Source organism: Ursus americanus, chromosome 2 (assembly GCF_024610735.1).
Source record: "Ursus americanus isolate L20-20 chromosome 2, mUrsAme1.1.p, whole genome shotgun sequence".
Taxonomy (NCBI): Eukaryota; Metazoa; Chordata; class Mammalia; order Carnivora; family Ursidae; genus Ursus; species Ursus americanus.
The window spans coordinates 21802665-21816342 of record NC_142128.1 but is presented as its reverse complement, the minus strand read 5'-3'; the positions used below and the strand labels follow the sequence as shown (position 1 = coordinate 21816342).

General features: G+C 42.2%; 1 protein-coding gene across 1 annotated transcript in view; it reads left to right on the top strand.

Annotated features, from left to right (window-relative positions):
* Positions 1-13678, top strand: part of DCTN5 (dynactin subunit 5) — a 28818-nt gene that overhangs the window by 2485 nt on the left and 12655 nt on the right. The window contains exons 3-5 of the mRNA XM_045776440.2: positions 4664-4782; positions 7169-7280; positions 10897-10999. Of these exons, the coding sequence (XP_045632396.1) occupies positions 4664-4782; positions 7169-7280; positions 10897-10999 (334 nt within the window). The remainder of the gene's footprint in view (positions 1-4663; positions 4783-7168; positions 7281-10896; positions 11000-13678) is intronic.

The window sequence follows — 13678 nt, the reverse complement described above, 5'->3', positions numbered from 1 at the left end:
AAATTCTAGGGGTGCCTGGGTAGCACAGCGGTTAAGCGTCTGCCTTCGGCTCAGGGCGTGATCCCGGCATTCTGGGATCGAGCCCCACATCAGGCTCCTCTGCTATAAGCCTGCTTCTTCCTCTCCCACTCCCCCTGCTTGTGTTCCCTCTCTCGCTGGCTGTCTCTAGCTCTGTCAAATAAATAAATAAAATCTTTTTAAAAAAAAATTCTATTTACAACCATTGTGCAGTCATTACCACTATCTATTTTTAAAACTTCCATCACCCAGGTAGAAGCTCTATACTCATTAAGGAATAACTCCCTGTTTCCTCCCCATCTCCCTACCCATCTCCCCATTCCTACCCCCCGCATCCCGCCTAGTCACTAATAACCTCAGTCCACTTCCTGTCTCTGTGAATTTGCCTGTTCTAAATATATAATATTTGTCCTTTTTTGTCTGGCTTATTTCACTTAGCATAATGTTTTCAAAGTTCATCCCTGTGGTAGGATGTAAACTAGTACATATATACATGTTTACATCGAGGTAAACTATATACATATATAGTTTAGCTTTACTTGGCTTTCTGTTACTTACTTTTTTTACACTCACTTATAATAATCACAGTATGAAATACCTATCACACTAAGTACCATTGTTCTGAATTCTGTTTCTAATATTCACTGTGGTTTGTGCATTTTCACTGCTGTGTACAGTTCCATTTATCCCCTCTCCAACTGGTTATTTTGTTCCCAGTTTTTTGTTTTGTCCCTTTCAGAACTGTGAGATTTCTATTTTCCTAAACCGTTATATTGGATGTCACAGTGCCTGTAGGGATAGGCAGGGATCAAATGAGTTAGGAAGACTGGGTGCCAACAACAGAGAGTGGTGGGCCCTGATGAATTAGAGAATACTTATCCTAGCCAAGCTCAAGCTGATTGTTGCCATGTGGGAATATAGGCCTATATTTTCTCAAAAGAAACTGGAAATCTGGATTTTTTAATGCAAAATGTCCCACTATTCAAATAATAGCATTAAATTTAAGCGATGAAACAGGCTGCATGAGCCAAACAAAACAGGTTTCCAGGTGCAGTTCTTAGACCTCCAGCTCGCCCCTCTGCCTCATCCTTTGTCAAGTTCAGTGAACTCTGCTTTACTACCATTTTCCTCCCTGTGAGGTCCTTATGTACACTCACTTTCATTTTAACATCCTGCTGCCTCTCTTTTGAATTTGACTTCTCATCTTCAGCTCCACTCTTTATGAGATAGGAAACCAGGATGTGCGTCCCTCATGCTAATCTCTTTGACCTCCTGTGATATCTGTTACTTATGTTTTTCATGTTTGCTTCTTCACATGGGAGTGTAATTTAGGCTGCCTGAGGGACTTCTATGGATTTTCTTTATTTCCAGATTAAAATTGCTATCTTTGTTTAAAACACAGTAAAACAAAAACAACCATTACCAAATACTCAGAACTCTTGGTATTCTGCTTTCGTCCAAAGAAAAGGAAGTCATTTTCTCTGATTGTAGATGGAAACATAAACAGAAAACAATGATTAAAGTAAATGAAGGATTTCAGATGAAAGAGTACATACTAGAAACAGATATCTCTTTAAACTTGAGGTAGGCCGTTTTTAAAAAACCACAAGGAACTATAGTCCTTTATAGTCAGCAGCTGATGAGAAATTATCTTTTTACTAGCAGAGGTTTTATAGACCGGACATATGCAGGTGAGATTGGTAAACTCTTCCAAGTATGAGCCCACTTCTTTTTTAGTAATTTCTCAGAGCCTGGTGTTCAGGCTTGTGACGACGTATCTAAATTCACCTGTATTTGAGGTGTTCCCATCTACCTCTCTAACCTGATCATCTGTCCTGGGTCTCAGACCTTCATTTACAACTGCTTGTTGGTCATCCCACAGATACCTCAAATAGCATTTCACAAATGAATTTGTCATCCAGTCCCCAGAATCGCTCACCCCATTCTAGACTCTTATCCTCGCCTCTCTTTCTTTCTTTCCCCAATATCTAAACAATAACCAGGTCATATAGATTCTCTTCCCTTTTTTTCTCTATTTTTAACATTTTATAGTAGAACATTTATTTTAAAGATTTTATTTATTTATTTGAGAGAGAGAGTGGGCAAGAGAAAGCATGAGGCTGAGAAAGGGACAAGCAGATACCCTGCCGAGCAGGGAGCCTGATGCGGGGCTTGATCCCACGACCCTGGGATCGTGAGCCAAAGGCAGACGCAGAACCTACTGAGCCATCTGGGTGCTCCTATCGTGGAACATTTTAAAAGTTATCTTTATTGAGACATAATTTACATACAATGAAGTGTACCCATTTTAAGTGTGCAGTTTGACAAGTTTTGGGTTTTTTTTTAAGATTTATTTATTTGAGAGAGAGCAAGTGAGAGAGAGAGAATACAAGCAGGGGGTAGGAGCAGAGGGAGAGGGAGAAGCAGGCTCTTGGCTGAGCAGGGAGCTTAACTTGGGGCTCGATCCCAGGACCCTGGGACCATGACCTGAGCCGAAGGCAGACACTTAACCAACTGAGCCACCCAGGCGCCCCGCAGTTTGACAGGTTTTGACTGATGCTTACACCTATGCAGCCACTACTACAATTAAAATATAAAATATTTCCATCACCCTCATTTCCTTGGACCCCTCTGTAGTCAGTCCTCCTATTACCCTTGGCCCCAGAAAACCACTGGTATTAAGACTAATAGAGATTACTTTTGCATTTTCTGGAGTTGACTATATTGGGAATCATGTTCTCTTTGTTGTCAGCCTTCTTTCTCTCAGCATAATGTTTTTGAGATTTATCCATTTGTTTTGTACAGTAGTGGATTAACAATTCATTACTTTTTATAGATGAGCAGTATTATTATGGAACTTTTAAGACATGTACAAAAGTAGAGATAACAGGGGCGCCTGGATGGCTCAGTTGTTGAGCGTCTGCCTTCGGCTCAGGGCGTGATCCTGGCGTTATGGGATCGAGCCCCACATCAGGCTCCTCTGCTATGAGCCTGCTTCTTCCTCTCCCACTCCCCCTGCTTGTGTTCTCTCTCTCGCTGGCTGTCTCTCTCTCTGTGTCAAGTAAATAAATAAAATCCTTAAAAAAAAAAAAAGTAGAGATAACATAAAATGAATCTCCATATACTCATTCACCAGCTTCTGCAGTTAGCAATATTCTGACATCCTTATTTTATCTCTGTAGCTGCCCCACAAACACATACCTATTTTGACCAGTGGGAGGACAGGGAGTTGGGGTATTTTAAAGCAAATTGCAAAAACTGTATTATTTCACCCATAAATACTTTAATATATATCACTAAGATTTAAAGATTTTTAAAAAATGAGTAGAGTACCCTTATCATGATATATTTTTTAAGAAGCCAGTAATTTCCTAATATCATCTAATCCTCAGTTGATGTTCAATCTTTCTAGTATCTTAACATGTCTTTTTACAGTTGGTTTATTCAAATCAGGATCCAAACAAGGTCAAGTACACATTGCATCTGGTTGATGTATCTCTCAGGACCCTTTAAATCTGTAACAGTTCTTGCCCCCAGCCTGTTTTTCTCCCCATGCCACTTATATGTTGAAGAAACTGGCTCATTGTTCTGTAGAATTTTCAAATTTTGAATTTGGCCAATTCTATTTACATGGTTGTCAAATGCATTCTCTCTGCCTCTCTCCTCCCTCTTAATTAGTAGATCTGGAGGCTTGATCAGATTCCTCTACCTTGTATTTCTCTTTTCTTCATGCACAACTATTGTCGTAGAGAAGGCCCATCCTCTCATTTTACCTTGATCCACTGTTGTAATCTAAAGTGTCACTTTCCCTCCAGTCTTACCTGCCCCTTCACTCAGACTCTAGATTGCTTTCAGAGTAATATTTCCAAAATGAAGATTCAATGTGTTAATCTGCTTAAAAACTGATTCCTTATATCCTCTAGGGAAAAAGCCTAAACTTCTGTACTCAGCATACATAATGCCTCATAAGGCCTGTTCCCAGCTTACTTTTCCAGCTGTAGCCCCAACCATATGCACTTTTTTTTTTACCCCATTTATTCATTCATTCAAAAGACATTTCCAGAATGCCTACTCTTTACCAAGTATGAGGCATTAATTCCCCCAAACTTCTGAGTTACATTATTCACCACGGAGCCCATCTGGGCAATCATTGGGCAGCTGGATATCGTACCCTGCAGTGTAGCACTTCATTTGAATCCAGAATTTGGGAGATGAACCAGGAGCTCAATAGGCCTACCTCTAGGTGCATGAAGTTGGAGAGAGTCAGTAGTGTTGGGAGATTGGACAAAGGTAGGAGCAGCCTGGATTCTCACTGAGCAAGCAGCCAAGGCTTAAGGGCAGGTAGAACCAAGTGAATCTGAGGAGGTGAGTAAGCTAGGTCAACTACAGGCATTCTCAGTAAAGATCTGTTTATTCAGTGAGTCCTGTTTTGGGGATATTAAGGGCAAAGCTCATGATATGCTGGGAACATCTTCAACTGATTCAGTGTTATGAGGGCAGTTCTCTTTACCTTAAAGTTATCCCTTTTGACAGAACATGTGACTCAGTAGATCATAGCATAACTTCAATCAGTGTCTTACCTACTCTTTTTTGTTGTGTTTTAGGCTATGTTGGCAGTTTTGTTAAAATGTGCTTTATTTTGTAGACCATTGTGATGAATGACTGTATTATCCGAGGGGATCTGGCAAATGTAAGAGTTGGACGTCATTGTGTTGTGAAAAGTCGGAGTGTCATAAGGCCACCGTTCAAGAAATTCAGCAAAGGGTATGTCATTTACTTACCTTGTTTTGGTCTTGGGCAAGATGCTGCTATGGGGTGGTGTATTCCGTGTGTTGAGTTGTGGTGTAAGGAGCAGGTCTGTGCTATTGTGTGGATCACTGAGGAAGAATTCACTGTAATGGACACAACTCTGGTGGTGGTTGTCTTAGTCTAGTTGTTCGTTGTTGCCAGAAACAGAATCCACTTGGCAAAGGCAGAGGGGGTTCTGATGAAGAAATTCAGGCATATTTAATGGAATATAAGGGTAGGAAAGGGGCCAGGCCTCACGGGGACTAGAACCTGTAACTGGACAGCTAGCGAGAATCAAGACAACTGTCTGTCACTCTGCCACCGAGACTATGTTGTTTCTTGTCAGTTTTTGTCTCTGCATTTCTGCTTCCCTCTCCTCTCTGTCACTTTGGCTTCATCTTCCCCCTTTTCTCATGGAGCCAACCGTGCTGCCTCAGCCCCTTATTTATGTCAGTTCTCTATTTAGGCTTCAACAGATACCAGCCAAAAATACTAGGTTTTATTTTCAGAATCTTGGCAGAGGGAATCTGATTGGCTCAGCCGGAGTTAAGTGCCCACCCCTGGTCTAAACAGTTTTGACCCAGAGGGCAGGGGCAAGTCAGGCCCACTGTTCTCTCAGTGGGAGTAAGGATTATCCAGGGAAGGGCATGGACAGGGCAGGAAGACTGTCCACTATGCCTGATGTGCTGGGTTTTTTGTTTTCGTTTTTTGCCTCTCTCCCTCTTTTCCCTCCTGGCTCCTTCCTGTGGCACCGTCTGCATTTCATTGAGTAATTCAGGAAGCATTGATTGTTTTCTTTATGTCAGTCACTAGATTATAAGATGGGTACGTAAAGATGGATGAAATAGCATTCCTGCCTCAAAGTTCTCAAAAACCTAGTGGTAGAAACACTTACATAGGGACACCTGGGTGGCTCAGTTGGTTAAGCGTCTGCCTTCAGCTCCGGGCGTGATCCTGGAGTCCTGGGATCAAGCCTCACATTGGGCTCCTCCGCTGGGAGCCTGCTTCTTCCTCTCCCACTCCCCCTGCTTGTGTTCCCTCTCTCACTGGCTGTCTCTCTCTCTGTCAAATAAATAAATAAAATCTTTAAAAAGTAATAATAAAATAAAAATAAAATAAAATTCAAGGGCTGACAGTGCTGCTGTTGACTGTGATAAGATCAAGGAATTCATTGTCACGCAAGGGTCCCAGATCAAAAATACAAACGGATTAGGGAAGATTTAAATAAGCTGTAGGTCCAGGGAGGACAGGTAGCATCTCTGACAAAATATTCCTGACAAAACAGAGCACAGGACTAGATAGAGCCAGTGAGCATCCAGCTACTTTATTTTAGTTCTTGTCCAAATATTTTCCATCCCAAGTACTGAAGTTACTTATAAATGTGATTGAAAACCATTGTTAATGACATTTGAGGAATCATGGAGAATGCAATGATGTCAGAAGTCTGGAGAAAACTTACTGACTCTTACTCATCCTTAGTCTTGGCTTGAATGTCACTTTTTTTTTAAAGGATTTTATTTATTCATTTGAGAAAGAGAACAGACGAGCAGGGCCACGGGCAGAGGGAGAGAGGAAGCAGACTCCCCACTGAGTGCAGAGACCAACACAGGGCTCCATCCCAGGACCCCGAGATCATGACCTGAGCTGAAGTCAGATGCTTAACTGACTGAGCCACCCAGGCGCCCCTTAATTGTAACTTTCAATTAAACTTTTACCAAACTTCCAATCTAGGTAAAGTTTCCACTTATAACTTGGTATTTTTTACTCTGTAGTACTTATCATAGTTGTAATTAATTACTTATATAATCATTTGTTTAATCTCTCTTTTCTTGATTGCAAGCTCCTCGTGGGCCGGATAGTGTCCTTTTTGCTTGCCAGTATATCTCCAATTTCTAGCACAGAGTCTGGCACACAGTAGGCACTCAGTAAAATCAGTGAATATTGCAAACTCTTGAAATGTTGAATGGTAGAAAATATATCCCAGGAACTGATGTCAGTCCCCTACAACACTGTAGGGCAGATTATCGAAATTGTGACCTGCGAGCATTTCCAAGGAGGCAGGAATGAGTAAGACATGCATTCATTTGGTGCCAGCTCTTTTAGCTTGGAAGGTCTCACCGCTTCTGTCTTGCTGTTTCCTTGCACACTCCTTGGTTAAATATTACTGCTTTTGAGCTAGTAATCACATTCATCTTCAACACAGAATTCTCCTAGCCTGAGGATTCCTTCCTTTTTGGGAGCTGTCTTATTAAGACAAGATGATGAAGTTGAGAGTACGATCAGCAGTTCTATAAACCTTGATCAAAAGCAAACCACCTTGACATTTTTTGTTGTTGTTGTTCATCTTCTCTTCCTTCTCTAGCGTTGCCTTCTTTCCTTTACATATCGGGGACCATGTCTTTATTGAGGAAGATTGTGTGGTCAACGCAGCTCAGATTGGCTCTTACGTTCACGTTGGCAAGAACTGTGTGATTGTGAGTATGACATCTTGGCTGGCTAAATGGCCTCACTGCCCCTCCAGCTCCCATCCCTCACGTCAGTGGGCCTCCACTTCTGTGGCCAAGCAGGGTAGAAGTAGTTTCTGGTCTACTGGAATTATTATTGGATTTGGAATTTTCTAGGCATTAATAATCATGGCTAAACTTTATCTAACATCTTCTGTATGATGTTAAACTCTTGCCTTTGATTTTTTCATTTGACCCCCATAACCATTCAAGGGTAATAGTTACTGTTATCCCTATTTGCAGACAACAAACCTGAAGACCTTAGAAATTAGGGGATTTGACAGGGCTATGAAGTGGTAGAGCTGGGATTTGAACCCAGACTGTATGAATAGCCATGCCTGCTCTATGGCCTACCTGTTGCTTTACCTCCAGGATCATCCAGTCTAGTGGGGGCAACAGGCATGACATTAGGGGAACTGCAAGTAGTTCAGGGTGATGGGTGTGCAGGGTACAAGTGGGCCCTTGTTCAGTGGACATGTGGGACCCTGGTCCACAGGAGCCTTGACATCTACTCATTTCATCTGGCCAAGGCTTTACAAAGTTGAATTTCTCAGTATTTCATAGATGAAGAGCTTGATTGCAGATGGGGTTTATGAGAACATCCTAGGCGGGAATGTTAATAACCAGAGCTAAACTGCCTTAAGGGTTAGGGAAAACTTTTCCTATATTTTAAATTTGTACCCAAATCCTAGCTTCTAGGAAAAACCAAGGACTTTTCATGTTTTTAAATGGCTGTTCCCATTAATACAGAGGCAGCTTTCTGTTCTGGATAATACTCAAGTATAAAATACCTGTAGAAACTATGCGGTCACATTCTGTGAGCCATGAGAGCACAGCAAAGATGAACCATGCAGTGGAGAGCCACATTGCTGCAGAAAACATCCCAATCTGACCTGTTACTCGGAATGAAAGGAAGTAGTGGTTTTGCCAAATATTCTCCTCCAGAGGAGTCCCTTCGTGTATCTTAGAGACAGAGCGTCTTTCGTTTGGCATGATGTTGAAGAAAGGGGGAAAATCGTGAAACCCATCCTGTCCCCTCATTCTGTGTGACAAAAGCAGGCTTTCTAAGCCATGGCTGGATTTTTCTGATATTTTCTTCAGCAAAATGATGACATCCTCATAGTAGCCTAGTGTGTTAGCCCTGTCCTTTATCCCCAGAGCTAAATGTCTGAAACGTTAAAGTCCAAATGCTCTTCCCAGTACTTAGGGAGCTCTAGTCTTCTTGTCCTGTGCTCTGCTTTTTCGTGCCTTCAGCTCAGATATAGTCACTGTTGGGTATTGGCGTACCTACTTGCTGAGCCTTTTACAAATTCTCAAGTAATCTCAGGAGAAAAATTCTTTTAGAACTCTTGAATCTCGGAGCTAGCAGGGACTCTTTTAGAGTCCAGCTGTCCCCATGACCCGCAGATCCTTCCAATAGCACCCATTTGGTGGTCTACCTCCTGTTCGGAAGTGTGAAGATACAGGTGTCAGGCAGAGTTGCCCAGATGTCTGCAGGAAAGCCTCACGGGCAATCTTCATGGGCACTGTTACCGTGCTGTGAACTTTACATTTATTGTCTCTAATCCTCACAGAGTCCCTGTGGGTCTGGTTTTATGTCCTGTTTCCCAGACGTGGAACCCAAGGCTCAAAGATGCTGAGTAACTTGAATCAGGAGATATGCATAGCTGTAATACTGGCAACATGGAGTTCTTCACTCTTCCTTGGAAAGTCCTCCAGGAAAGAATAAAGAAGAGGTTTCAGCTTTTAACTTCCTCATCTATTGCCAGTGCACTCATGCCTAGGAAGTACCCGTGTTTTGACTTTTGCTGCTATTTAATTGATCAGCTTGCCCAGAATGTTCTGGAAGCTGATTCAGCATCATTTGCCTGAGTGGGCAGAATGGCTATCTAGTGGACGCAGCAGGTGCCTCCAGGCTGGATGGTGGCCAGTGGTACATAGAGGAAGTTTTATTCACACTGTTCTTCTTTTCCAGGGCCCTTTGTCTACAGATGCCCTCTGTGTGAATGCGTCATGCCTCATGCAGCACATTCGGCTTCTCTCCATCCAGTGCCCCTTGTGCTTAGTTGGAATTATTAGGAGCTTAGGTGTCATAGGATGTCTTTGAGTTAATTTGGGAGTCACAGGGGAGCTGGCCAGCTGTTGTATTTTAGGAATTGCCACTAGCAGGTGATTCATGGGAGACAACTTTCAGAATGAACGGGAAGCTGCGGTCATAACTTGTTTCTGAGCTACAGGTAGTACCAACTATTGCCAAGGCTTTTATCCACCTCACGAGAGACAGCTTAGTGGTCACTTAAAAAATTCAGACCTTCGAGGTATAAGCTTTCTAAAAAGTTCGTTTGGCATTCTACCTGGAAATTCCTGGAAATACATACAATTTGGGTATTTATTAATAATGGGGACATTTTTAATACAACCAAATCAAAGTATCTTTCATATTCTTTGGTAATACCTGAGATGAGGACAGGTTAACATTGTCCTGATGTTATTAGGGATTCCACATTGTCAGCCAAGTATGTTTTATCAGATCCTCTGACCAGAACACAAGTGAACTCTCAGGCCCTGGTGATGTAAATGCAGTCAGTGAAGACCGAAACTTTCACTTACCCAGCAGGTAGTCTGAGGCACAACTTCAATCTGTATAGAGAAGAAGCCTTCCCTCTCCCTTAACCCAGGAAACAGATGGATCTACCAGACCTATTTCTTGCCCTCAGAATGCTGTGGGTGATGGCAGAATTGAAAAGTGGCAGCAGTGGGTAAAGTCAAGCATAAAGCTTGGCCTAAACCTTCAGAACAAACCTATTGGCTAATATGAACCAAGAGTACAAAAGTAGATCCTAATGCTCTGCACAGGTGGCTCCAGGCGTTCAGTTGATGTCATGAGAACTAGTCTCCTTCTCTTTCCCGCTTTCCTCTGGGAGGCTCTCAGGCAGGTTCTTCCCTCACGGAAACAAGACAGCTGGTTCACATGTCTGTCCTGTCCTCTAGAAACCCTGTTGGAAAGAGCTTCTTTTCCCGGTAGTCCCAGCAGAAGCCTTGATGTTGAGATTCATCAGACTGATTTGGCTTATTCCATAAACCAGTCCTTGTGGCCAGGCTTGGGGTTTGGGATTAGGATAGGGGACTGTGATGGGCAGAGGGGTGTTACCAAGGACAATACAGGTTCTGTTACCAGAAGAAGGGGGATCAAATGTTGGACAAGCAAAAAAGTAGATGTCCACTAAATTTAAGAAAAAAGAAAATTGTACAACTCTTGGGAGACTGAATTTCAGTCAGTAATACCTAAGATAACCTGAAATGTTCCTAGAATACAACCCCTTCCCCAGGTTCATGCGCACACGTGCGCACACACGCACATACACATACACACACACACTCTCATACACCCATACCCCTATCTCCTCCTGCTTGGCAGGTGCGACCTGAAGTAGGGAATTGTGGCCAAACCTCTTGTCATTGTCTCTGCCTATTGTATGATATCGTGAATGGAGAAAATATAAAATAGCATGCCATGCAGTAGATCAGGCAACTTTTACTCGAGCTTTTCCTGCTTTATTTCCTAGTAAGAAGATTTTAATTTCAGGGGCGCCGGTGTGTGTTGAAAGACTGCTGCAAAATTCTTGACAACACAGTATTACCCCCAGAAACTGTGGTGCCACCGTTCACCGTCTTCTCAGGCTGCCCAGGTAAGCTTGGGTGTTGATTATGAAAGTTCAAGCTGATTTTCTATCACAAAAGTAACGCATGCAATTTTTATCTGACAGTGTATTGATCTAGCTAATTTAAAAATTCTGCTACAGATTACCTAGAAATGTTATCTAAAATATAACCAGTATCTTTTTAAATGCACAATTGGGTTCACAAGGAAATTTCAAGGGTCAGAAACAAAGAGGAAACTAAACCTACTTTATAAGCATGGTTAGGTTTGGTTAGGTTTATGCATCTTCATAATAGAGTGGTTTAGGGTTTGATACTCCTGTGGGGATGCGAGAGAAAGCCTTGTATGGCAGAGAGACCCTCTTGAAGGGTGATCTCTCAGTAAAAGTTGATCTAGAGTCAACCTGCGACCAGTACAGGAAAAGTACAAAGAAGCAAGACTCTCTTGGCCTAGGCTCTGGATGGAAAAGGAAAAGTCTCTCCAGAGATTTCTAACAATGGCTTCATGTTGGTTGGGGTTTTGAACTTACACTTCCCACACTGCCCAGGAATGCCCAAACTGAAAAGTTGACATAAAACATGGTCTAAGACCAACGATAGCTCTAGGACAACTGAGAGAAGCAAATACACCCCCTCAGGACCTTGGCTGACAGAATGCCCTCAGGTAAAGCCCTCATGACCTCAGCATTCCCAGTGGCCAAACACGTGAGCAAACAAGTGATACACGCTCCTCCTAGAAAACTTAGAAAACACAGAAAAGCAGAAAGAAGAAGAAAACCTCATGTCCCCACCCCCACCCCAAGGCAGTCTCTTTTCTTCTCTATATGGTTTTACGTAATTGAACTCACGCAGTGTGGACAGAAGCACACCAGAGATTCACAGATGGGCGATGCTATGTAGCGAGTGATTTGACAACATATGAGATGTACCCCGGGTGGTTTAGTTGTTTTTCCAATTAAAAAACTCATCACTCAGATCATTGACTGTGAGTTTCAAAGATGTACAAAATCATCCACTCAGATTCTTTGGGGAGAAAATAGGCTGTTCTGCTGTTTTGTGCACCTCTGCATTTGCAGAGGAGGGAGAGCCCTGCTGAGTGATTCTCCCTATATTGGGTTCCCACTGTGAGAAAGTATCATCATTCTTAGCAAGTGAAGATCAGAACAACCCCAGCAGTTGTTCTAGGTTGATTGTCAGACCGGTATCTGATCTGAAGTGAGAAGTATATTGCCAGAGAAATATCTTAATGTCTTTTAACTTATTCAGGGTCCTTAGAACCAACTCTGGTCTTTGGGCATTGATGGCCGAGGCAGGGAGGCACTACTTGGTATTTGAAATCCAAATAAGCAGTGCGTTTGGAGGTTCTGATGGAGGATTCAAGCTGCCTGAGGCCTTAGAGATCATTGTGTAGATGGGGAAACTACAGCCTAGAGAGATTGGGTTGTGCACAGGGTCAGAACTGGTTCATGGGAAAGCCTTGACTAGCTCTTAAGACCCCTTATTTGGAGTCCAGTACTTTCTGCACTGTGACAAGATACTTCCCATGTTAGTTTTCAGTAGTTTCACAAACTAATGCTAACCATCTGGATACTGCTGTTGGCAGTCTCCATCTTTAAGAAAGAGGCCTAAGGTTGTAAGACAACTGGCACATTTTTGGAGGGCTCCACTGAATGACACTGAGTAGTGGAACAAAATGAAAGGCAAACCATCCAGAAGGAATCTGGGTCAGGAACCAAAATGCCAAAACTGCTTGTAGGAGTCAGACAGAAGTGATTGAAGTGACAGCCTATCCTGGCTGGCAAGAGTACAGACCTAACATTCTAAGAACTTCCGATAGTTCATGAGGAGCTGAAAGTCTGAAGATCTATGTGATATCTCTGAATTTTTAAGTGTTGGCTGCTAACTTTTTAAAAAGATTAAATACTGTGCAGACCAAACATATGTTTGCAAATCTAACATAGGCTGCTGGTTTGTAAAAGGTGCCTGTGAAAATTTCATACTTTTTAGACCTTTTTCTCTATCTACCTATTATTTTCTCTCTCTCTATATATATATGCAAGTGTATGTGTTTGTTTTGTATGTATACTAATACGCAGGTGTGTATACGTATCTGTGTATATATATGTACTTATGTATGTAACAGATACATAAAAGTGTTTACACCTGTATAAACAGATTTGCACTTTCTATTCTGTTTGAAAATTTGCTTTCTTAACAGTGTATCTTGGGCATCTTTTCTTGTCAGTATGTAGAGATTCCCCTCACTCCTTTTCATGGTTGCATGATTTTCATTACATAAATGTACCACAGTGTAACTGATCAGTTCCCTGGTATAATGGATCATTAGACATTGTACCTGGTTTTTCGCTATTAGAAACTTTGTACATATATTGTGCATATATTGTTCAGTTGAGCAAGGTTGTTTGTAGGATAAATTCTTAGAAGTTGGATTGTCATGTCACAGGGTATGAACTTTTTTCCAAAATTGCTCTTCCAAACAGTTGTACGAACGTATGCTTCCGCCCCTAGTTGGTGAGAGTGCCTCTTCCCCCAGAAATCCTTAAATACAGTTTTTTTGTCTTTCGATAGGTATTTCTGTTCTACTCCGGTCCACGATTTGTCTGTATGTAGCAGGTTTGGGGATTGGATTCAGTTTCATTGTATGAACAACAGAGCAGTTTCTTACCTCAAGGGGTGCTCACCTGGGC